This window comes from Rhinatrema bivittatum, chromosome 1 (genome assembly GCF_901001135.1).
Source record: "Rhinatrema bivittatum chromosome 1, aRhiBiv1.1, whole genome shotgun sequence".
NCBI classification, from domain to species: domain Eukaryota; kingdom Metazoa; phylum Chordata; class Amphibia; order Gymnophiona; family Rhinatrematidae; genus Rhinatrema; species Rhinatrema bivittatum.
Window position 1 is genome coordinate 382,005,145 of NC_042615.1, and position 26,693 is coordinate 382,031,837.

At 41.8% G+C, this 26,693-nt stretch overlaps 1 protein-coding gene across 2 annotated transcripts in view; it reads left to right on the plus strand.

Moving 5' to 3' along the window:
- IGFBP7 (insulin like growth factor binding protein 7) overlaps positions 1-26,693 on the plus strand; it is a 102,699-nt gene that overhangs the window by 43,128 nt on the left and 32,878 nt on the right. For both annotated transcript variants that reach the window (XR_003856618.1, XM_029601000.1), the window contains exons 2-3: positions 17,060-17,169; positions 20,643-20,759. Coding sequence is in view for 1 of the 2 variants with exons in the window: in XM_029601000.1 (XP_029456860.1) it covers positions 17,060-17,169; positions 20,643-20,759 (227 nt within the window). In the remaining variant the exon portion in view is untranslated. The remainder of the gene's footprint in view (positions 1-17,059; positions 17,170-20,642; positions 20,760-26,693) is intronic.

Consider the following 26,693-nt stretch of genomic DNA (forward strand, 5'->3'; position numbering starts at 1 on the left):
TCCATCTACATACACTAAGGAAAAGGAGATTATCAGGTAAGTAATCTCAACATTAATTTCTCAGCCATCTTTCCAGAATGAACTGACCAAGGTGGGATTACAAAGAAATATAACTATCCCACACAACATAAAATCCACCAAAAAAAAACTGTCTAAATCCCCTTTATGTGTTAACGAACCTTTTCATAGATGCAAATATTTATCAGGTGTTCAGACTTTGTTCTGGAAGGCTCATCCAGAAGAGCGGTTCCCAGTCCTGTCCTATTGACCCCATGGCTAGTCTGGTTTACAGGATATCCTCAATGAATGAGTGTAATCCGCCTTGAGGTTTTTTCCCCAAGTGAATAGCCAAATAATAAAAAAATAAATAAATATGCATAATATATTTATATATAATGGAGATCCCATATATCGGACAAATCTAGGACCATTCTGTTGTAATAACATTTGTATTATTTTGTGTGGTCTGAAGCACTGCACACTTTACTCAGCCACTGATAATTTGCAGTTTACATCTGACCTAAACCAACTGAAATTCTAAGGGTGAAATAATCTCTTCCTTTGCCTGCTCATTTGATATTTGAGCAATCCCCAGTGTCCAGTTATTTTAGGAGATATCAGATGTCGCTGAGAGTATTCCCATGTTAAGTGCCTGTGCTGAGCATTTCAGGAGCATGGGAAACAAGCAGAAAAATACTAATGTTATTTATTCATCCCCAGATTGATTTTTTTTTATTGGCCAAAATTCAGATGGTGGTGGGTGGGAGAAACGAAAGACTCCAGGCAAGGTGGAGTTTTGTGAGAAAAAATGTTACTTATATTTTTTATTGCAGAATAAACCCATCCCATAGATTTATACCTGCTCAGAGGAATATTGTTAGTTAAAGTTCTAGACCAAGAAATGAAAAGTGCTGGTAAGTTTGAGGTTTATTTAGGGGCAACCCTAACCGAATGGAGCACATAAAATGTGAGAAGCGCCGGTCTCTTGGTAGGGGACAAGAATAAATAACTGTTTAAGCAGATGTAGGGACCAGATTCAGAGGCAAGGGTCCACTATAGCAAATGCAGGAGAAAAAGAAAAATAAATTGCCACACCACAATTTTTTTCCCCTGTGGCCCTCGTCTGATTGCTTCCCCCCTCTCATTCCCTTTGATACTCATCCATTTACTAAATTCCCACCCTGAATAGGATCTCACACCAGAAAGTATTTTCAAATAAATAAAACTTTTATTTCTGGGATTGGACTGCAGTCAGAATTAGCAAAACCTATTAACAGGTTCTGATGAAATCAGCCCTCACAGGTGTCCATAGCCAAAGCTGTGGCCTTAAGAACAAGCCATGATACATCAAACAAATGGTTTTCCTCTCCACTTTATACGTCTTCCCCTCTGTTAGGAGGAATACCCACCAGCACCCCAACTCTTTGTTCCACTAGATAATGTTACTCAGTGACATCACTCCATTTATATTAACTCCTTCCTCCAGTAGAGATTGTTACTCAGTCCTGCACTCATACAGAAAAAGCCTGAGGTAGGTTACATGTACACATTCATAAATAAGACCTATAAATCAATGTCATCGCACATTTGATGAACAAGAATTATTCTTATTGCAACCCTGCTGTTTCCATCAATTGATTTAATACTACCAGTGACCCGGGGACTTGTCTTAGGTATTTGGCTCAAAAGCTTGAGAAAATGTTTTAAGGGGTTTTTTTTAAAGTCTTGGAACAGTTAACAGCACATAACTGTTCAGAGAATGCTCTGGAGATGACCAGAAATAGACGAGTCATTTTTGGTGCAGGGAATTTGAGCAAATTTTTATTTGCTGAACATAATTGTCTCGCAGACCTGTAAAAACAGAGAGCAGTTCTGAGCCACATCATCAAGTCTTTATAAAGCAGGCTGTGAATAAGGTATAAGAACTTAAAAGTGAATTTTAAAAGCTGGCGCGCGCATCAATTAGGAGATGTGTGCACAAGTCGGGCTCACGCCCACCCATTGAATTTTAAAAGTCTCCCAGATATGTGCGCATTTCCCGCAGAGCATACATATCACTCCAATTCAAAAAGGGTCATGGTCTGGGTGGGGCATAGGCCTTCCGGAGCAGGGCCAAGAGATGTGTGCGCAAATATTTATGCACCTGGGCGCACACCCGGGGCTACTGCCACGTAAGTTTACTTCTGCTATGGAGGAGTAAATTAGCAAAAACAAAAAACTAGCCATCCCTCAGGCCCATACAGTAAAGTGCGCGGGAGAGCCGGTGCTCCGAGGCGAGCACCTGCTCTCCCAGTGCACGCCCAGGCCACTCTCCTGAGTGCGCGATTCACTATTTAAATTAGGGCCCGCGCTAATAAGGAGGCGCTAGGGACATTAGCGCGTCCCTAGCGCCTCTTTATTGGCGGAAGCAGTGGCTTCAGCGGGTCTGACAGCCGATGCTTAATTTTACCGGCATCGGTTGTCGAACCCACTGACAGCAATGGGCTCGGAAAACGGATGCCGGCAAAATTCAGCTTCTGTTTTCCAACCTGCGGGCAGATTTTTTTTGGGGGGGGGCCTCCGACTTAATATCGCTATGATATTAAGTCGGAAGGTGTACAGAAAAGTAGTTTTTTCTGCTTTTCTGTACACTTGCCCGGTGCTGTCTGAAATTAACTCCTGCCTTTGGCAGGAGTTAATTTCTGAAAGTAAAATGTGCGGCTTGGCTGCACATTTTGCTTTCTGTATTGCGGGTGAATACCTAGTAGGCTCATCAACATGCATTTGCATGTGATGAGCGCTATTAGTTTCGGGGGTTGGCCGCACATTTTCCACGCGCTAATACCCCTTACTGCAGGGGTGGGCAATTCCGGTCCTCGAGGGCTGCAAACCAGTCGGGTTTTCAGGATACCCCTAATGAATATGCATGAAATAGATTTGCATACAACTGAGGCAGTGTGTATGCAGGTCTCTCTCATGCATATTCATTAAGGATATCCTGAAAACCCGACTGGTTTGCAGCCCTCGAGGACCGGAATTGCCCACCCCTGCCTTACTGTATATGGGGTAAAAATAACGTGTGGCCAAACGGGGGCTAACGGTGCACTCGGCCGAGTGCACCGTTAGCCGCCGTTCTGTATTGGCCTGCCTGAGAGGTAACTAGAGGGAGTATAGGCTATTAAACCAGGGGGTTTGGAGGAGCTAGCTCTATACTGGGGGAACTGATGGACGAATTGGTGAAACTGGTCATGATGTGGAAGTACGTTCATTATAAAAATTCCTCAGCTTATGCGGCAGAACCTTGATATGCGTGATTGGGCATGCACAAACTTAAAATTGGGTGCACATATGTGCATGTCCAGGCTACTTTAGAACATGCGCGCATATGTGCATGCAAGTTTTAAAAATCACCACATTCCTAGGCACACGCTGATGCACCCATGCCAATGTGTGCCCGTGTGCTGCTTTGAAAGTTACTGTCTTATCTTGTATTCTCCAAATTACTGGGTGCTTGTGTGAAGAATACAAAACTGGCATAATATGGTCTCTTATTCTTGTTCCAAGTAAAATCATTGCATCTGTGTTTTGAAAAACCTCTAGGGCACAATTTGCGGTCCTTGGAAGCCCAAGATTCAGTGAGTTAAAATAATCGAGGTTATTTAGAATCAGAGACTGGAGAACCAGATAAAAATCCTGCTTCTCAAGCAGTAATTTAATTCTCTTTAACAATCAGTTTATAAAATGAGGATTTAACAACTAATGCAATCTTGTTTTTCATGGCTAAATTATACCTAAATTTCTTGCTTTTTTGGAGATTGATTTTCAGGGCAACTCTATAACAAAGGCTGTTGGTACATCATAAGATGATGATTTAACAGCAGTAAGAATCAGAATTTCAGTTTTCGAAATTTTTAATTGTAATCGGTTTTGGCCTCACCCTCTTTTTTCTGAGTTTAAACATAGTGATACTAAACCAATAGTTGCAGACCATGAGGAACTAACCGTAAGGGACAAATAAAAAATGTAACTTACACCTAGATAAAATAAAACTTTGCAGAGGGGGAAAAAGTAGATGTTGAATAGTATGATGATTCAATTACATAAGTACTCACTCATTTAACACTATGTAATGCTCCTCATCATCCCAGGTATACTCTGTATTCTTCCCATACCTGTTATGGCTCTGGTCCTGGCTGAGTGTGAGGGACACCACCCTCAGAGTGGCGTGGGATGGCAGGGCAAGGCTGGAGCAAGGCTTGGACACTCAGGTGAAGCTGGAGTAAGGTTTGGACATGTCAGTAAACCTGGAGCAAGGCCTGGACAGGAACAGAGTGCAGGTAAGGCTGGAACTGAGGCTTAGACAGGAACAGCTCGGAGATAAGGCTGGAACTGAGGCTCAGACAGGAACAGACTAAGACTGGACACAACAGGACAAAACAGAGCATAAAACATACAGGCCTGAAGGCAGTGATACAGGAAGGCCACGAGAGGCAGGACAAAGAGGCCTAGATAGGCCACAGAGCAAAGCTAGGCCCATATAGTCCAGAAGGCATAGGGCAAGAGGCAAGAAGGTCCAAAGGGCACAAGGCAAGGGTCAGAAGACCAGGGACCACAAGGCAAGGGGAAGAAAAGGTCAGAAGGCCCAGAGGCCACAAAGGCAAGGCAAGGCTGAGGTCAGAAGGCCCAGATGCCACAAGGTAAGGTTGAGGTCAGAAGGTCTAGAGGCCATGAGGCAAAACAAGGATAGGCCTGGGGAGGCTGCAAGCCAAGAGTGGTTAGGGCAAGGAGCCAAGGGTGACTAGATGCAGAAGCATCTTGGGATAGACAAGCAAGGGTTATGTAGGGCTAGAGTCTAGGTGTGGTTCAGGCAGGAGTCAGGAACTTGGCCAGCCTGGAGAGTATGCTCTTTGAGGTTCCCTGGTAGAGGGAAAGCTGCAAGGCAGGTTGAGTCATGAGACCAGGGGATGAGATGGCGAGAACAGTTCAGAGAGGGGGTCACTAGAGGCCTCTGCTGGTAGGAAGGTGTCCTCATCAGGGAACAGTGAGGCTGCATACCAGCTGAAATCGTAACAATACTACTTCAAATTTCTCCTCCAAGCAATAAGGGATTTCTCCAGCATCCCCTTTCACACCTCAGAAATTTTCCACTTCATCTTCCACTGACTGTAGGATCTTAAAGTCTCTTCTTCACCTTCAGGCCCCAGGTTGGGTCCCCTAACTGCTCCTGTTTTCCCATGGGAGAAACACCTCTCCAGTCTTGGGCCTCTCTCCCACTGAGTAAGAAAAGCCCCTGCATAGTTCTTTTTGATGGAGGCACCCCAGGTGCCCCACTCTAATAGGTTCTTCCAAACTCCCTACTTCCCTTTCCAAATTTTGAACACATTTTTTATACTCTGAAATCATTCCTTCCTCAAGATCTTGTCCTTATCCCTCTTATAAGGGCACGCACAGTAGAAATCCAATAAACACTCCTTCTATAACTTTCCCATTAATTCACATGTACCCCATTCCTTTTGTCACATGCTCTGGCTGTTGAAGGCAGTTTATCAACTAAAAGATTTACAGTAGGAGATGAGGAGGAAAGAAAGGAAATAGGTTAGACCTTTGGTGTGGTATGATAAACTGGACTGGAGGAGTTGCTTGAATAAGTATTCAGGCACAGTTCCCCTATTCGATGTAAACCGATCTGATATGGTCATTTAACCATGAAGGTCGGTATAGAAAAGTGTTAAATAAATAAATAAATAAATAAATAAATAAAACTATCCGGTTGGCTAAATTTCCTGAAGATAGGATAACTTCTTCAGGAAATAGCCCAAAGGAGATTTTTTGAATTATTCAGGAGATGCTAGGAAGAGATTGTCTCTCTACTATGATCATTTCAAAGGGTTTAAGTTGTCAGTTTTGCTGGTCATTGGAGACAAAAGGTGGATGGATTACATGATAGGTTAGTTAATGAAGGGGGGTTGGTAGGGCCTGTTACTCTGGAGGGAGAGCAGGTGTTTAGGGGGGAAGGGATTAAGTTATTTGAGGAAGTGGGGAGACTCGAGAAAAGTTTTAAGGGACTGTAATCCACCCACATATTATGTGGACCCTTGTCCTTTTTTGGTTCGGAATATTCCAGTTGAGTTATTAACTAGGCTTGTTTTCATTGTTAATGAATCCCTGAATAGGGGTATTTACCCAGAGCTGTTGAAAAAGATTATAATTTGCCCCCTTCTGAAAAAGATGGGGGCTGACAAGGAGGTGATGGGTAGTTACCGTCTGGTTGTAAATGGCCCTTTTTTTTAGGGCCTTTTGCAGTGGCTAGGCCAAATATGAGGGAGTTAAAGATGAGGAACAAACTCCAGCTAGGAATGAAGGCTGCTGGTGCCATAGCCCTATTGATCTGGATAAAGAGGGATGCTGCCCTCCCCCTAAAAAAAGAAATCTAATTTAAAAACATCTGTTCTGTGCCACTTTGTTAAAAATTCAAGCACACACATACAAAACAGATCACCTAGAACTGGACAGTTTGACCCATTTTTCATCTGAGTTATCTCAAACTGTTAAAGAATATATAAATGTGCTGGAACAAAAATGTCAGGCCATAAAAAGAATGTAATGTTTTTCCTCCAAGCCTTAATCTTCTCATTCCAGCACTCTTTGACTTGCATTCCCATCCAAATGCCAGGTTTGGGTTTTTTTTTCTGAAGCTATGGCTTCACCTGGAGAGGGCAGCGGGTGGGAGTGGAAGTGACTTTACGCCAAGAATTTACAGCTTAATATTTGCAGTTCAGTTATTGCCAATGCCTGCTCTTTAGAGACGGTAAGCAAAGTGAACTTTCATTATTGTGCACGCAAGGGGAAAGGGCATCAGAGCAGCTAGAATTAAATGGCTCAAATACCAGAAAGAGGCGCATAACCCATCTTCTCTGCCTAGTTTTCCCCCATGTGGGCATGAGTAGAGGGTAGACATGCTTTCTTGTACTTCTTTCTTTTTGATAATGCATTTTTCTCTGGTGATCGGCCAAGCGAAAATATACCCCTAAAAATGTATTTATACAACTCTGTGAGATAAGGCAGTCTCTAAGCACAAGTTCTGGTTTCTTTATAGTTGTTGTGGTTGATCAGATGAAGTAGTGGACCAGTAGGGTAAATTCACTCACTGCACAGACCCATCTCTAGATGTTATTTGTGTTTTTTTAAGTCACAAACTGGAAATTTACTTCAAGAACCCTTTAAATATGTTGCTATGCAGGTAGTCAAAACCCAGGTAATCAAGGCAGGCTACAGGCAAGTAGATACTAGAGAAGGTACAGAGAAGGGCAACCAAAATAATAAAGGGCATGGAACGGCTCCCTTATGAGGAAAGGCTAAAGAGGTTAGGGCTGTTCAGCTTGGAGAAGACATGGCTGAGTGGGGATATGATAGACATCTACAAAATCATGAAAGGATTTGAACAGGTAAATGTGAATCGGTCATTTACTCTTTTGGATAATACAAGGACTAAGGGTCACTCAAAGTTAGCAAATAGCTCATTTAAAACAAATTGGAGAAAATTCTCTCTCACTCAATGCACAATTAAGCTCTGGAATTCGTTGCTAGAGGATGCAGTTAGGGCAGTTAGTGTGGCTGGGTTTAAAAAAGGTTTGGATACATTTCTGAAGGAGAAGTCCATAAACTGCTATTAATCAATAGAGAATAGCCACTGTTTGTTGCCAGCATTAGTAGCATGGGATCTATTTAATGTTTGGGTACTTGCTTTGCCACTGTTGGAGACAGGATACTGGGCTTGAGAGACCCTTTATCTAATCCAGTTGGCATATCTTAAGTTCTTATGCTCTTAGATGTAGTTCCAACAAAGATTTGTTTATTTTTAGGCATAGAATTATTTACAGGATCCAATCCACAGGACATTTCACAGTGAATGTTCTTCCATTACAACTCTGACACATTCTCTAAACATTTCATTCTCAGAACACCTTTCTGGATGACACTGGAATATGCATTCAGACTCACAAAAAATGTGAAGGTAATGCAGCATATTGGCTGAATTCCCTGCCTCCATGGGTTGATAGATTTTGTTTCCTTTAGCTTACACAAAGTCATTAGATCTTGCCTGCAAGTTCAGCCAGTTCCCAGTGATAAGGTGTTACTCACAGGATCTTTAAAGAAAGGAGATCTCTATGGTTGCATAGCATCATCCTCATAGGTTCTTGAATTGGCCCTGACTAGGAGCAGGTTGGAAATCTGGATCTTTCATAACTGGCAGGAGCTAACCTGATGTGCTGGTTACTCCTCTGATACTTCCTGCAGAACTGCCTACAGATCTCTAAAACAGGAAAGACCTCTAGTGAGCTTATACAACATACATAAAGAATTTCTTAAGTTGGTTGGCAAGGGATAAAAGCCACACAGTGATGTTAAAACAGGGTTCCCATTACTTATTGGAACTCCTGGTTATACTACAGAAGGGCTGCATTTTAAAATTTTAAAAAAAGTGCAGTTTTAACATCTTTTAGGCCTGGTCATCGTTAGCTTTGTGCAAATTCCATACATAGTTAGTCTGAGATCTTTATAATAACTGTCTATGCAAGAGGCTGAAAATAGGAGAGATGAATTTCATATGGCTCCAAATACCTGGGTCTCTACCAATTCACTCTGTGGGCAGATGCTGTGAGCAGTTGCGTCACCACCAACCCACCTGAAAAAAAATGTACAGATGCAGGACTCATGAGTAACTGGAACTGCACTTCACTATGAGCTTAGCTCTGGCATGTTTGTGTTTTGATTTAGGAAGGATTTTACAGCAAAAAATGAGCACTGAATTTGATCCCCATAACTTGTGCTGTGCAGCGGCTAATGCCAGGTTGTGTGGAGCATAGTACGTTACCAACGGTGTGTGCTGGAACTTTCTGGTCTGCACACGCGAATTCCTCTTCTCTGACCTGTTTTGGATAGAGAGAGACTTGGAGGTACAGAAATGGATATAGATTCCCCAGTGCTGGTATTATACTTAATTGCAACAACTGTAGTTCAAATCTGACTAGACATTTTTGAAAATTAGTGAGAGCCACTTCAGAAAATAAAAGCAGAATTTTCTTGGGAAAGACTTTAGGGATCAGGAAATAAGCAAACTGGATCCAGAGAACCCACTGCTGTTTAAACCAATAGCTCCAGTATTACCATGGCAGCAGGTGACTGTCCACACCAAAATGCATTGATTCAGTTGAGTTAAAGCCACTTTACAGGAGCCACAGAAGACCAAATCATTTGAGTTTTGGTCCAACATGGTATGCCATCAAGGGGGCAAATTAACATGAAAGGAAGAATTAAAGAACTGGCCTGCTATTTTTTTTTTTTTATAAACAGTGAGAAATGAGTACTCCCCTTGGAGCAAGCAGTAGCTCAGCATAGATTATTTCTTCTTGCTTGCTTTGTATTCTGTTTTTCCAATTAGCTCATTTCTGTTTTTAGTGAATTTGAGTATTTTTGAGAGTAATTAATTTTACCATTGTGATTAGTCTGAAATGTAGACATGAGGGGGTTTTTTGTGGTTTTGCACATCAGCTGGGGTTTAGTTTGTGGTGCTCTTTCTTCTTCTTGCTTTAACTTTTTTTTGAAGGGGTTAATAAACATGTGGATAAAGGTGAACCGGTAGATGTAGTGTACTTGGATTTTCAGAAGGCATTTAACAAAGTTCCTCATGAGAGGCTTCTAGGAAAAGTAAAAAGTCATGGGATAGGAGGTGATGTCCTTTCGTGGATTACAAACTGGTTAAAAGACAGGAAACAGAGAGTAGGATTAAATGGGCAATTTTCTCAGTGGAAAAAGGTAAACAGTGGATGCCTCAGGGATCTGTACTTGGACCGGTGCTTTCTAATATATTTATAAATGATCTGGAAAGGGGAATGATGAATGAGGTGACGAAATTTGCAGATGACACAAAATTATTCAGAGTAGTTTAATCACAAGCCAATAGTGATAAATTGTAGGAGGACCTTGTGAGACTGGAGGATTGGGCATCCAAATGGCAGATTAAATTTAATGTGGACAAGTGCAAGGTGATGCATATAGGGAAAAAAAATAACCCTTGCTGTAGTTACACAATGTTAGGTTTCAGGTTAAGAGTTAATCACCCAGGAAAAAGATCTAGGCATCATAGTGGATAATACATTGAAATAGTCGGCTCAGTGTGCTGCGGCTTCTGGGCGGTGGGATCACTTCCCTGGGCATAGAGGGTTCCGGGATTTGAGGTCCTCTGGTGGAGCTTGTGGCCATATTATAGGAGGCCTCGGCTGCATGTGGATGAAGGTACTAGCTTAGTAAAAAAAGAAAAGACCCGTGGTTGCAGCTGAAAACCAGAATCAAATCACAACATAAATATTGTGATGTGGATGAAGGTATGCAGACCTTTGAAGAATTCCACCCAGGAAATAGATTCTGGGTCTCGACTAAGGGGCGCCGTGTCCCTGGGGAGCCCTGTTTAAGGTGGGGGGTCCCTCTGTGCAATGCTAGGTCCAGCACACTGGAGGAGAGGATGTACAGGGGAGATATGATAGAGACCTTCAGATGCCTGAAAAGTTTTAATGTTGCACAATCAACAACAAACATTTTCCGTTGGAAAGAAATTATTAGAACTAGGGGTCACGAAATGAAACTCAGTGAGGACAACTCAGAATCAATGTCAGGAAATATTTCTTCACGGAGAGGATGGAAGATGCCTGGAATACCCTTCTGGAGGAGGTGGTAAAGACCAAAACAGTAAAAGCATTCTAAGAGGCACTGTGGATCCCTCAAGGCTAGAGGTTGGAAATGAAGAAAAGAGTGCATGGGGGTAACTTGCTGGTGTGCAACTTCATTATTGCTCTCTGCTTCAATGGCAGGGGGAAAAGATGAAAAGGGGAATTAGATTCAGACAGCAACCAACAAGGACATTGAATTGTACAGTCTGGGAAAATAAATAAGCATGGGGATAACTTGTTGATGTAGCAGTTACTACCCTTAGCCAATAAGCCTAATACTTTTAATGCAACTCCAACATTGCTTCAACGGCAAGGGGTAATGGGGAATTGGACTCAAACAGTAACCAACAAGGGCCCGGACTATGACAGTCTGGGAAACTGATTATAGGGATAACTTGTATGGCATGGTAGATACTATCAGAAGCTTGCTGGGCAGACTGGATGGACCGTTTGGTCCTTTTCTTCCATCATTTCTATATTTCTATGTATTAGGGGTGGGAATAGTAGTGCCCATCCTAGACCAGTAGGGTCTTTTTTTTTTTAAGTAGTGGAATGGGGAAGATGCTTGAGGGAGGGTCTTGAATGTCCACTAGACCCCAGGGATTATTGCTTATTTGGATCTGAGAAGGAGGGAGAAGAGGGATGGGGGCTGCTGGGGGGGGGGGGTTGTAAGAAGATTTGAAGGCATGGGGGGTACTTTCTTTTATATAAGGGGAGGTGTTTGGGAAGAAGGCAGGAGGAGAGCCAGTGGGTGTCTCCAAAGAACTCTAGGGGGAAATTGTGAACTTTAGTGGGGGGGTGTTGTTTCAAGCTACTTTGCCCCTTAAGGCGATGGTGGCCCTCCACTGCACTAGTAGGACCCTGTAATGCAGTGCAATTTTTTTGTTACACATTTGTACTGCAATAAAAAAAATCTCCCCATGATACTACCACGATAGTTTGTCAGGGAGGGGCTCAATATCACGTGGACACCCCTTCACTTGATAGATGATTGTTAGATTATAAGCCCTCTGGGTATAGAGAAATATCTACTGTGCCTGAGTTTTGTGAAGTGCTGAAAAGCAGAATATTAAAAAAAATAAAAATATTACACAGTGTGAAGATGGGAAACAGAAACAAGGATAGGGTCAGAGAAGAGAAGAGGAATGCATGAGACCTTCAGATAACTGCTCAGGCAGAGCCCGTGCTGTTGAAGACCTGCTGTTTGGGTTTCATGGCTCTCATATGCCCGGTGCTTTTAGGGTTCCATAGGCAGTAGTAAGGATTGGAGAATGGAGAGTTAATATAATTTGGGCAGACTAAGTAGCAAGGCCTTTTTCTGTTCCGTTTCTAGGTGTTTCATTCATACAAACGTATGTTTCAGTAATGCTGTGATGTTAAACCAGCTGGATAGATTAGGAATACTCTCGAAGGTACCTGCATCTGAATGACTGAGTTTGTCACTGAATGTTAATGTAGCTAGTGCTCTAATAGTGGATGGCTATAGGGTTTTGAATTATTAGATCAAATGGGTAAAACCTGAAAGAAGCCACATAGTCTACAGGGCTGGTGGTTCCATTAGGAAAACTAGGCAGTCATGTAGAACACCAGTATTTGGGGGTCAGCAAAATCCTACCAGTGTGATGTCTAGAACAGTGCTGCAACAACCAATACCATCAAAGACAGGAGTGCTATCCTGGAGTCACTGCTGCCAGTAGTTATTCTGGGGGAGGGGGGTGAATGAGCAAAGGTTCACCTGGGGTGGCAAATATGCTTACACTGGCCCTGATAGTCTGTCTGCTTACTGGTATCCCAAAGTCAGTACTTTGTGATTATGCAACATTTGTCCAAGAATATCTGAATGTCATCTAAATAGACAACTATGCATTGGTCTAAAATATCTGGAAGCAGTTAATCTGCAAGGTTTTTGGAATGGAGCTGAAACATTTCTTAATCCAAATGTCATTACTAAGTACTTGAAATGTCCATATCAAGAACATAACATGCCTTACTGGGTGAGACCAAGGGTCCATCAAGCCCAGCATCCTGTTTCCAACAGTGGCCAATCCAGGCCACTGTTGGAAACAGTGCCTGGATTGGCCACTGTTGGAAACAGTGGCCAATCCAGGCACTGTTTCCAATCCAGGCCTGGTGCGCGAACAAAAGTACATGCGCATGTAGATTTAGAAAATCTACCCCAAGTCTATTCCATGTTGCCGTTGCTAGTAATAGCAGTGGCTATTTTCTAAGTCAACTTAATTAATAGCAGGTAATGGACTTCTCCAAGAACTTATCCAATCCTTTTTTAAACACAGCTACACTAACTGCACTAACCACATCCTCTGGCAACAAATTCCAGAGTTTAATTGTGCAATGAGTAAAAAAAAACTTTCTCCGATTAGTTTTAAATGTGCCCCATGCTAACTTCATGGACTGCCCCCTAGTCTTTTTATTATCTGAAAGAGTAAATAACCATAGAAACATATAGAAACATAGAAATGACGGCAGAAGAAGACCAAACGGCCCATCCAGTCTGCCCAGCAAGCTACGCACTCTTTTTTTTTTTTTCCCTCTTACTTGTTACGCTTGGCTCTTAGTACCTTTCAGTTCTATTTCCCTTCCACCCCACCATTAATGTAGAGAGCAGTATTGGAACTGCATCTAATTGAATATGTAGCTTAGTTAGGGGTAGTAACCGCCTCAATAAGCAAGCTACACCCATGCTTTTGTTTACTCGACTATGTAATTCAGTCCTTGTTGGTTGTAGTCTATATATAGATCCTCTTTTCTACATTGCCCCTGCTGTTGAAGCAGAGAGCTATGCTGGATATGTGTTGAAAGTGAAGTATCAGACTTTCTCCCCTGCCGTTGAAGCAGAGAGCTATGCTGGATATGCATTGAAAGTGAAGTATCAGACTTTCTCCCCTGCCGTTGAAGCAGAGAGCTATGCTGGATATGCGTTGCAAGGGAAGTATCAGACTTTCTCCCCTGCCGTTGAAGCAGAGAGCTATGCTGGATATGCGTTGAAAGTGAAGTATCAGACTTTCTCCCCTGCCGTTGAAGCAGAGAGCTATGCTGGATATGCGTTGAAAGTGAAGTATCAGACTTTCTCCCCTGCCGATTCACATCTCCCCGTTCTAGACCTCTCATGATTTTAAACTCCTCTATCATATCCCCCCCTCAGCCGTCTCTTCTCCAAGCTGAAAAGTCCTAACCTCTTTAGTCTTTCCTCATAGGGGAGCTGTTCCATTCCCCTTATCATTTTGTTAGCCCTTCTCTGTACCTTCTCCATCGCAATTATATCTTTTTTGAGATGCGTCGACCAGAATTGTACACAGTATTCAAGGTGCGGTCTCACCATGGAGCGATACAGAGGCATTATGACATTTTCCGTTTTATTCACCATTCCCTTTCTAATAATTCCCAACATACTATTTGCTTTCTTGACTGCCGCAGCACACTGAACTGGCGATTTCAATGTGTGGGGGAGAGGATAGGGAGGATTGGAAAGAGGAGAGTGAGCATTGTGGATGAAGCAGGAGAGAGAGGGCTGCGGATGGGGAGGAGAGGGGATATTTAAGAAGGGGAGGGTCAGGATTCTGGGATGGAGGGAGAAGGAGAAAGGAGAGAGATCAGATGAGGAAGGATCTGGGATTAAGGGTTGGAGGGGAGATTCTAGGGAGAGACAACAAGTGAGGTTCCAGGATCTGGGAAATAGAATTTAAGATCAAGGGAGGGAGAGCATGGGGGAGATAGGTGTCGTCTAACATGCTCTGGTCCTGCACACCCTTCCATCCCTTATCTAATCTCCCACCGAATTTGGCATACATACACACAAACCTGGCACCAATCCATTCTCTCTCTGGCTCACACACAAGCACTGCTTCCTTTCCCCCCATTCCCCCCCTCTCACACATACAGACATGCCCTGCAGTCAGTCCCCTCTGATCTCTCAGAATCCTTCTTCATCCCCCAATGATCCCTCACTTAGCCACTCTTAACCTCCCAAAAATGATCTACCTTTGCTCGGCCTGCTCCAGCTCACCCCTCCTCTCATTCAGCAGAGAACAGCCTTCTCTGGGGAGAACAGCAGTCTGGGGTGAAAGTACTAACAGTGCCTAGAGGCAGCAAAATGCTAAATCTGTCCCTGCTTAGGGTGCACCTGACAATGAATTTCTTTGTAGTCTGCAACAGTCAACAGCCACTTTCAAATAATGCAGATGAGAATGAATTTATTCAATCCTACATTTAAGAAGTAATATTTCAAAGCAATAGTAACTCAATAATATACCTGGACTTGACCAACATTACTCAAATAATGATTTATGAAATTGTAACCAAACTTTATTGGCACCTGTTAGAATGTAAGATATCCTACATTTACTTACCTTAGTCTATGTGCCTATTTGTAAACCGTTGCGATGGTATATAACTTAGCGACGGTATAGAAAAGTTTTTAAATAAATAAATAAAATACATTTTGTTCCAAGCACTTACCAACATAAAAATAGCTTATTGATCTGTATTAATTTATTTTATATGTATTGCAGTTTATAAATACACAATCATATAAAAAGTAAACACTTAACAGAAACATCAGATACAATAAAAAAAAATATCAATGTATTCTTTTATGAAACCTCTTTCAAAAAATGCAGAGTATATCATAATTAAATAAAACAGCAATAATGATAAGAATCAAAAGAACTTAAGATTTGCAATGGGTACAAAGCAGAACTAGGATTGTTCATATTATAACCCAACATGCAAAACAATATATATTCAGATTCTGGTGCCATTTCAGTAACATCAAAACAAACTCCATCCACTGCCAAGCATTTTGTGAAGTAACACAAATCCTACAAAAAATATTAAAAAAAAAAAAAAAATCTAGAACCTTGCCATACCATACCATAACAGCAGTAACTCTCAGGACTAAAACAGCAGCAACCTTATCTATGAAAAGGCAGCAAGGCAAACATTATACTAGGCCCAGCACAGTAATACACCACTTACTGTGCAAACAAGCAGGACTGCTACAAATCCCTACAAGAGAAACTACACGCTAGTCAGAATACTGCACTTCTGTCATACATGCTCAACACAGACAGATCCTTACCTAATAAAGAATAAGAGACTACAAATTAGAAACAGAAACACGCAGATAAGACTGAAATGGAAAACCCAAGTAACCAGACTGAGAACAGTGGAATACTGAAGATAAAGTACAAATATATAAGAAATGCACATTTCAAATGCTGAAAGTCAAAATATTTTTTTTTACCTTTGTTGTCTAATCTTTTTTTCTAATCAGCTGGTCACAGTCTCTTTTTTTCCCCTTGTCTATCTTTTCCTAATTCCTTTTTCAAGGTCTCTTATTCTGTTTCTTCTCTCTTCTCCTGTCTTCTTTCCTTCCTCCCTCATACAGGTTTCCCACTTCCACACACTTTCTCTTACCCAGGCTCCCACTCTCACATGCAGGTTCCCACTCTTACATGCTTGCACTCTCTCATATCAACAGGATCTCATACCCATATGCTCTCTCTCTATTTTACACACACACACACATGCTCTCCACTCTACATGCTCTCTCTCTCTCAAAGACACATACAGGCTCACTCCCACATACTCTCTCTTTCTCAGACACACAGGCTTCTCACTCTCATACTCTTTCTCAAACACACAGAGACTTCTCACTCCCATGCTCTCTCTCACACATACAGACTTCTCACTCCCATGCTCTCTCTCACACCACACACAGGCTTCTCACTCCATGCTTTCTCTCACACGTACACACACAGGCTTCTCACTCATATACTCTCTCTCACACGAACACACACACGCTTCTCACTCATATACTCTATCTCACACATACACAGGCTTCTCACTCCCACACACTCTATCAGGGCTCTCCCTCTTTTCTGGGCCTCTTTGCTGCGACAGGCCTCCTCTTCTCAGGCTGCATGGGTTGAGCTCCCCAACAGCCCTGCATCAGGCTTCTTGGGCCACGTGGGATGAGCTCTGTGACAGCCCTGCAATGGGCCTCCTCTTCTCAGGCCATTCAAGATCAGCTAAATGATGGCCCTGTGACAGGCCTCCTCTTGTCAGCACTAAGCAACACTGATTGGATGGGCCTGTGCGCAAAGTGGATGGGTCCATGGCCTACCTAAGCCCACCTGTGGCTATGTCACTGGTTTTATATGTGTGCAGGTTGAGGCCTGGAGAAGGAGAATTGAAAAACATCATTTGGTGCCTTCTGCATCTCAGATGGTGAGAAACTCCTGTCCTGGAGTAATACTTTTAGAAGATGCCCTCTGAGTTCACCTGTTCACTCTACCAGCTCTTCGTGACCGGGAATTGTCATCTCTCCACAGCACCCTCCATCGTGACGCCCCCTAAAGATGTGTGGAATATAAGCGGAGCACAGATTTATCTGAGTTGCGAAGTGATTGGAATCCCAACCCCAGTCCTCACCTGGAACAAGGTCAGTGGCATGCTGTGTATGTGTACAAGCATGTATGTGGCATGGGATTCTTTTAGGGTTAGTGCAGGGAGGGCTGAGGGCTTTCTCATTTTCGGCCACCCAGCCTGCAGATGAATGGAAGACTTCATACTCCAGTGCTTTCACTCTAATGCTCTAAGCATGCACTTAAATTCATGGTTTGATAAAATAAAATAACTCGAAGCATTTTATTTTAGTGGGAAAAGAACAAGAGGTGTACATTTTAAAAAGCAGCATTTCATTATGTAGCTGACTAAACGTCTGCTGTGTTGATATGCTTCCTTGTGGGCAATTGTATAGTATTCCTTTTATAGCACTATACAACATTAACCCAAAAAGTTATGTAGTTCCAATTCCAGGGTGTTGACAGAAATAGGCAGGAGCCACACTCAGTCCTGAGGCTATTAAACAGTCATCAGTCCTTTCACTCCAGGGCATGGATTTATTTATTTTAAATGGGTTGTAGATTCTTATGAATGAGGAGGAAGTCTGACATTCAAGGCCCAAGGTGAACGTATGGGTGGAATCCCTTGCCTGTGTGTTACCTTTGACTCTCAAGTGTGGGTGTGCTGAATGGAACAAGCAGGACATTCCAAATTCAAATTAACTGTGATTTGTGCAACATAGCTGATTTACATCAACAAAGCTGTTCCCATTAAAATCCATGTCCAGACTGGTCTCTTTCACTAAACTTCTCTGTCTGTGAAAGTGTCCCCCAGCACTGGGTCCTGGCATATTCTTACCCTCCAGGGAGAGGAAGAGATAGGATATCCCCCCCCCCCTTCCTGGGATATCCTAAGTGCAGTGGGTTCCCCTCCCCAACCAGTGCCTGAGTGCCCAGGTGAACTTCAGATCTTCAAAAAGCCAGTCTTTGTCCATTGGGTGAAGACTCCAATGGAGGTCTCCAGAAATCATGCCTCTTCTTACTCTTGCTCTCCTCTCCAACCTGCTTAGATGGATCTCTCTGGATGAAAGGTCATAGGGCTAGGAAAAGTCAGATTTTCACTTTCCCCAACCTCTGGGCATGGAAGGGTAGGCTTCAATCTTCTTCCCTAACTCAAGAAAAAAAGGACAACACCCAAAAATCTTCTCAAAACTCCAGAAAAAACTCTTGTAGTGAGTCACCAATATCCCTCCACTGGTAGTGAGAGGGGCATAGCAGGTCTGCTCTACCCCTGTCCTCCAAAGGCAGGGCCCATTACCTGCTCCAGGTAGGGCCAGGGATTCACAAAAGATGAAAATTAAAACTTCCAAAACTGACTTCCAAAAAGAGTTTGCTTTATCCGAAACCATAATCAAACCCTTCCACGCAAGGAGTGTACTGAGCAAGGAAAACCTCTCTCTTTCTCTAAAAGAGTTAGGTTGTGAGGCCAAAAACTAAAGGACAACAAAACACAGCTCCTTCCACTTCAAAAGCTAACCCCAAATGCCACATTACTCACCCTCCCCCCCCCCCTTTACTAAGCCAGGAGCTCTTCACTCCAGCAAGCCTCAGTATGGCACCTCCCACTCTCCTAATCACTAACCCCAGGGCTTAGACTGGACCCATTTAGTGGAGACCTAGAGGGTCTCTACCCATACATTTTTTTGAGATGCTGTGTTTTGGGAAGTAACTTTCCTGGTTGCCCTCTCTTCCTGTAGGTTCTATCAGCAAGGAATATTTTAAGGCTTTTAATGCATAGAAAGGTTCCAGCTGCTACTATGAGCTTAAATAGCTGTATTTGAAACCATTTGCTGTACTTTAGCAGGTTAAAGAGAAACCCTTAGGTAAGACTGATTAGAAGTAAAAATGGCAGACTTCTGTGCAACGGTATTCTGAAAATACTCCCTGACTATTAGGGAATGAATGGCAGAGCAAACTTTCTTACAAAAGACCCAGCAGAAGGCTTGAATGCTGCTGGTATGGGAACGGACACAACCAGCTTCAAAATAATTTTAAAATAAAAGCTTCTTATTGAAATACTACTTCAAGCGTATTCAGAACTGGACATACATTTTGTTGTGTTCTTCCAGTGGAAACTATTCTTGAATGTTCTCTCCCTGCTGCAGGGAATCTTAAGAAGGGCTGAAGTGAGGTATTTTGGAGCCCGGGCAAGATGACAATTTGGCTAGAACATTCTCCTATTTCTTTCACCTATTTCCTCTCTTTTGTCACATTCACTATGAACATATGCTGGGCTTAGGAAGAGGCAGGTTAGGAATTTGTCATGTGCCATGCTAGAGTGCCACAGCTTGCCCGTTATGTGGCACTGGTGGGAATACATTGGGCTCAGACATGCTTTGTTATTTAGTTATTGATGTACAGACGGAATCCCTGAGGCATTCTTTTGCTCATATGCCTTAAGGTGAATGTTGACCCTGATACTGTAAAAGATTCTTCTTCCAGTAGCTCTGCCTACATCAGTGATACTAGCTTCCAGCCATCAAGGGTCGCCAACAGGTCAGTTTTCAGGATATCCCTTATTAACATGCATGAGAGAGATTTGCCTTCACACTGCCTCCATTGTGTGCAAATCTAACTTTTTTTTTTTGCCTGTTCTCATTTACAGCATCATCTCTATAGAACTGCATTTTTGTTATTCGATTAGCACATTGTGCATAAATGGCATTTCCAGTTCTGTTGTGGTAGGTTTGGAGTTCTAAGGCAAAGATTACCAAATTTTAGAGAGCTGTACTAGCAAAACAGCACAAGATGTTTTGTGGATGTTGACATGGCCTGGATGATTTCAGAGCAAAGGTCAAAGCTGCTAATATTTCTAAAACAGATTTTTCTTCCCAAACTTCTTTGCCTTAATGTTTGCAACCCATGATAGGGAAGGCATTCTTCCTTTGGCTCAAAAGGAACAAAGAGGAGAAGGATGGGGTGAGACAAACCTTGATTTTATCATCAAAATTTTCAGGAAATCTCCCAGGACAAACTTCATATTTTGTGTGTGAAGACAAAGCTTGTTAAAGTAATCAGATTAGAAATGTTGTCTTTCTTCATCAAGTCATCTTGATTGTGAAGGTGACAGTCTAGTATGAACTCAGCCAACTTTCCAAATCTTTCGCATCCAGAAACATCTCCCTCATAAATATGAGATTTAATACACTTGCAGTTTCTGAGTGCCACACAAACCCCCCTCACTGATGACTCAGCAGGTGGAATTCAGTAGAAGATTACTTTTTAAACATTGCCAATAAATAGATTTAATCCAATTACATTTTTGCTTGCTTTCTCAGCGTTCATCAGATGTGATGATGCATCGGTTTCTGATGTCTACATCAGTCTTGGTGTAAGAGTAATCGAACCTAAATATAATCAGTAATAGAGTGCTTTGTCTATTTTTGGGGAGGCTTGTTTTTTTGGCAAGGTAAAACTAATTGATTGCTTTACAAAATTAATATTAGTTCGACTGACAGAGACTCACGTATTAATAGCAAACCTCACCGGGATTTAAATGCTTTTAATTCAGGTGTTAAGGGGACATCATGGCATGCGAAAGATGGAACTTCTTCCAGGCGACCGCGAAAATCTGGCTATCCAGACCCGTGGGGGTCCTGAGAAACATGAGGTAACCGGCTGGGTGCTGGTAAGTACAAACCATTGTATCTAATTGCTAATCAAATTTGTTTTTGATAACACAGGCAAGTAAAGATCCCTGTTTTAAGAGTTTTGCAGTAGACACAGCATGGAAGAAAACCCTTTTAGAATCTAGAGCATTTGCCAGTCACAGTTCATACAAATACCGCTGACATTTATGTTAATAAACACATTGGTTTTCAGGGCTTACAAGCAATATACAAAGTGCTAGTGCAGTAGACAAGCATGGTAAACAATGGGAAAAGGTAAAAAGAAACACCATTGATAGGATGCAGCTTTGTATAGAGCTAGAATTGAAATGTATGTAAAATACATTTTGTTGTATTTTTGTATGTGTTGAGATACTGAAGTAGGCAGCTAATTTGAGATTAATGAAAACTATGGATCATTGATTCCCTGGCTTTTACTAGTGCAAGAGTTGCTACCCTAGAGTTAGGGTAGCTATTATATGCCACGAGGCTCTGTGTCTTAGAGAACTGGATTTTAGACCTTCTAAGGGTATTGATTATCTCTTAGCCCAGTTTTCTTCATCAACTCAATTTACTTTTCTTTTAATCTATAATCCACCTGACTCCTCTCTTTCTGAAACTATAGATTTTATTGCTAATCTGACTACTCATAAAAATCTGATCATTCTAGGAGATTTTAATGTGCATGTGGTCAACCCAGTATGACCAGCAGACAAATATTCTCTTTGATTTATAATTTTGGCCTAATTAAATGAATCACTTTCCCTATTCATGAAGCCAGCCCTACTCTGGATTTGGATCTGGTTCTTTCTTCTAATAATTTACTGCTTCCTAACTCCTTTTTCTCAATTAGCTTTCTCTGGACCGACCATGTGTTGATTTTCTTTTGTGTGAATCACAAATTACCAAAACTGTGCCAAGACAAGAGATCTTTCCAATGTAGAAATCTTAAACAAATAGACTGAATTTGATTCCTTCGCAACAGACTTTGATTCTCTGTCTCTGTGAAGAAGTGGCCTTACTACCTCTCCTTAACCAGGCTAGATACATGGTCCACCTTAAATCCCCACAGAGGAAGAGAGCTCTATGGGCATGATCCTGCTAGGCAGGAAGATCCTGTGGGTGTCCTAAAGGTGAATTGGTTTCCAGGAAAAGGCAGCTCCTGTACACATTGCTGTCCTAAAGGTGAATCTTGTATGTGAATGGTTATTGTTACTGTGATTTTTGTTGAAGGTAAGTAGATATGCTGTGATTTCACGTGCACTGTAAATAAAAGTACTTAAAGAAGTCTTGACCACTCATTTACCATGCCACAGTCTCTTGATTCTGTGATTAATGGAATAATATTCTTAATTCGGCAATTGAAAGGGTTGACCCCTTAATCCATTAGTCTTCTTATAATTCGCTTATACAACATCATAGACCGAGGACATTGAAAAGACAAGTTCGCCATTATATTTCTAATAAGATTAGGTCAGCAGACAATCTTCCATGTCAACTGTTTTAACATGTTTCTTATCTTTCTAAGCAACCCATCCCTCCACTGCCTGATAGTCCTTTATGCTTTGCGGATGGATTTGCTGATTAGTTTTTGGATAATATCAATACTATTTGTATTGATCTTGTGACCGACACAAAAACCACTCCACTGCCAGATTCAGCTTCTTCCCTGCTAAAATTAATTTGTCTTCATTCAATCCAATTACTGCTCTTGGCATTAGTTTATTATTTAGCTCCCTGTACCTTACTACCTCTCATCTTGACCCTATGCCATCTAAATTATTGAAAAATTCATCTTTAGTACTAGCTCAGCCTATTTCGGTTATTGCTAATTCATCCCAGCAACTGGCTCTCTTCCAAAGCAGCTTAAAAGTAGCTAGAATTCATCTCCTATTGAAGAAGCAATCTTTGGACCCCACTCTCATAGCCAATTATCAACCTATTTCAAATCTTACCTTGCTATCTAAAGTTAGCAAAAAGGTTGTCTTTTAATCAGCTTAATGATTTTGTTTCAAATACTAGCACTTTGCATTCTTCACAATCTGGTTTCCATAAGGGACACAGCACCGAATCTTTCCTATTGGCCCTAATCAATATTAGAACACAGGCTGATGGTGGCAAGAATGCACTCCTTGACATAAGTGCGGCCCTTGAGACCATCGACCATGAACAACTTCTCTGTTGCCTCCAAAAAAAACAACTTCTGTTGCCTCCAAAAAAAAACAACTTCTCTGTTGCCTCCAAAAAAAAACAAGACTCTAGAGTCTTGGGTTTTGGTTTTTTTTTGAGAAACCCATTTCCCAGTTCTTTTGTTGCCGTGTAAAGTTTAAGTTAAACACGTCGCGACCTTGTACAAGAGTTTAAGTTTTGTTCTATGATTTTCTGCTAACAGTTCGATGTATTCTCTGCCACTATATGTTCCGTGTCCTGTTCGATGTGACAATTTGTTCTACTGTAAACCGGGGTGAAGGCTAATTGCTAAACCTTGGTATATAAAAGCTCCGAAATAAATAAATAAATAAATAAGATTTTGGCCTCAATTATCTAACGTTGGCTTGGTTTCATTCTTACTTGAGCAATCTGTTCTCCCAAGTGTAGAATTGCCTTTCTAGTTCTAGGCCATTGACCTATGGTGTCCTTCATGAGTCTATTTTGTCCCATCTCCTCTTTAACATATTTCTTTCGCCCCTTATAATCCTGATCCATGATTGTGGGGGTTTAGACCATAACTCTAAACAGATGATATTCAAATCACTGTATTTTTTAAAACTTTATCCTCCTTTTCACTTGATTTTAATACCTGTCTTGATCTGGTAGCTTCTTGGCTCCATAAATATAAATTAAAAGTCAAAACTACTAAATCATAGGTGATCTGGATTTTTAATTGTGACACTGACCATCCTGCTTTTCCAACTATTTATTTTATTTATTTATTTATTTCAGATTTTTATATACCGGCATTCGAGACAGCAGTCACATCGTGCTGGTTCACATAAAACAGGGGTGCATAGTAAACATAACTATAACAATGGTGTTGAAAAGGCAGTTACATATAACAGGGTGATAAGAACTTGGCTGAGAAGGAAGAGAAAGGAAAGGTTATTAAAATTCACACAGGTAAACGATAGAAGATAAGGATGACCATGGTGTATTTGGAGATTAGTTAACCGAGTTGGAGAATAGTTAACCATGTTGGAGATTAGTTAACCATGGTATAGTTGGAGATTAGGGGTGGCTTGGTGGTGTTCTATCAATTGGCGTCCGGGAAAGCTTGTGTGAATATCCAGGTCTTTAGTCTTTTTTTGAAAGTTGAGATGCATGGTTCTGTTCTTAGATTTGACGGGATGGAGTTCCATAACGGTGGAATGGCTGTAGAGAAAGCCCGGTCTCTTAGTGTGCAGTGTCTGGTGGATTTGGACGGTGGTACCTGTAGCGATCCCCTGTATGCATCTCTTGTCGGTCTTGACAAATTATGTAGTCGGAGAGGGATCTGTAGGTCAATGGGGGCCAGTTGGTTGATGTTTTTGTATGTGGTAAGCATGGCCTTGTATATTATTCTAAAGTGTATAGGTAGCCAATGGAGGCTCTTTAGAATGGGGGTTATGTGGTCCCTTCTCCTGGTATTTGTCAGAATTCGTGCAGCTGCATTTTGCACCATCTGAAGCGGTTTGGTGTATGACGCGGGCAGGCCAAGTAGGATGGTGTTACAATAGTCTAATTTTGAAAAAATGATTGCTTGTAGGATGGTTCTGAAATCTTGGGCATGGAAAAGTGGTCTAATTCTTTTCAGCACTTGTAGTTGGTAGAAACAGTCTTTGGTGGTTTTGTTAATAGTGGCTTTGAAATTCAGGCGATTATCAATTAAGACTCCTAGGTCTCTCACTTGTGTGATTGTTGGCGTGGCTTGTTGTGCAGAGGTGATGGTGCTGTTTTCTGAGGCGATGAGCAGGAGTTCAGTTTTGCCGGAATTTAATACCAGGTTTAGGCTGGTGAGGAGGAGTTTAATTTTTTGAAGGCATTTATCCCAGTAAGCTAGAGTTTTTGCGAAGGAATCCTTAATGGGTATCAGGACCTGGATATCGTCCGCATAAAGGAAGTGTTTGAGGTTGAGGTCGGTGAGAAGTTGGCATAATGGTATAAGGTAAATGTTAAATAAAGTAGGAGACAGGGAGGACCCCTGTGGGACTCCTACTGACGACGGGTGTTGAGAGAATTCTTTGTTCTGTATCTTGACCTTGTATCCTCTATTGCTGAGAAATGATATGAACCAAGATAGAGCTGTGCCTGAGATACCTATGGAGGCTAACTGGTTAATGAGTAATGAATGATTAACGGTGTCAAAGGCTGAAGAAAGGTCCAGTAGGATCAGTAAGAAGGCTTGACCTTTATCGAGGCCCAGGATGAGGTGATCTGTTAAGGAAATGAGGAGGGACTCCGTGCTTAGTGTTTTGCGGAAACCGTATTGTGATGGGAAAAGGAGGTTGTTTTCTTCAATGTAGTTTGAGAGTCGGGTGTTCACCAATTTCTCCATAATCTTGGCTATGAAGGGGAGGTTGGCGATCGGACGGTAGTTGTTTGGGTCATTAGGATCTAGATTAGGTTTCTTGAGTAGAGGTTTGAGAGAGGCCAATTTTAGGTCATCTGGGTAAGATCCTTGCGTTAATGAGCAATTTATGATGTCTGACAGGGATTTGGAGATGGAGTCAGGAATTGATAGAAGCAATTTCGAGGGGATGTGGTCCGAAGGGTGAGAAGATGGTTTCATTTTCCGTAGTATACCTTGGATCTCAATGGAAGAAGTGAGTTCCAGTTCTTCTAAGCGGGAATTTTTGAAGGTGGTCTGATGTGGTGTTGAAGTAGAAGCGGTGTTAGGGGGCAGTTGAGTTAGAAGTTTGCTGATTTTGTTGTTGAAAAATAGCGCTAGTTCTTCCGCTTTAGATTTGGCTTGGTTTAGAGCGATTTCTGATGGGTTTATTTGAGTGAGGTTAGAGACGTAGCTAAAGAGGGCTTTAGCGTCGAAGATTAGGTGGTGGATCTTGGATGCGTAGTAGTTCCTCTTGGATCTTAATGTATTGGATTTGTATTGGTGAAGAGTTAATTTATAGGTAGATAGAGTGATGGTGCCTATGAACTATATGAACTATGCCTGGTACTCCCATTTCCCTGAAGAATGTGGTTATATCTTGAGGTTCAATTAGATTCAAAGTTATCTATGCTTCCTTTTATCTTAGCATTATCCAAAAATCTTTCTTCTTTTTGCATTGTTTGTCATTTAAATCAATTTCCTGATTTCCATGATATAAAACTGTTAATTCATGCATTTATAATTTTGTCATCATACATCCCATTGCTAGGAAAGCATGATGCAATACTAGGGCTGAGTCCTTGTTCACTCTCCTAACACCTGGCATCAATTCCTTGACCAGGGAAGGATTAACCTCCAAGGCCCAAAGTGTTTAGTTGGTAGAATACCAAGGAGATACTGTACACAAGGTTTTGGTGTTCCGTAATAAAAGGTCTGCACTGTGAAAAATATATTTTCAACAAAATTGTAACAGTCTTTGTAGCAGTTTCAAAGTTACAGCCACAGATAAAATAGAGGCTTCTGATTATTGCTGGTACCCTCTTCTGGAGCACCCTCACTTCCTTTTGCTGAACTGTAGGTTGCCTAAGGTGCTGAGCTCCCTAATTCTCCAAATGCTTACATCTCTTTCTTCTTTCTCCTCTGGACTCCTGGATCAGATCACTAGATGGGCAGCTCTCTCCTTTCTTTCAACGCTATTTGGCACCCCAGGACAGGGACCAGATGTTTGAGGTCAGATTTAAGATTATGGTACCCATAGGCAGAGGATCAGGGGTAGGCATTTCACCACTGGAAATCAAAGAGCAGCAAGGGGAGTGTTTTGGGGTACTTTCAGAATTTGGCACCCTTGGCATGTGCCTATGGTGTCTGT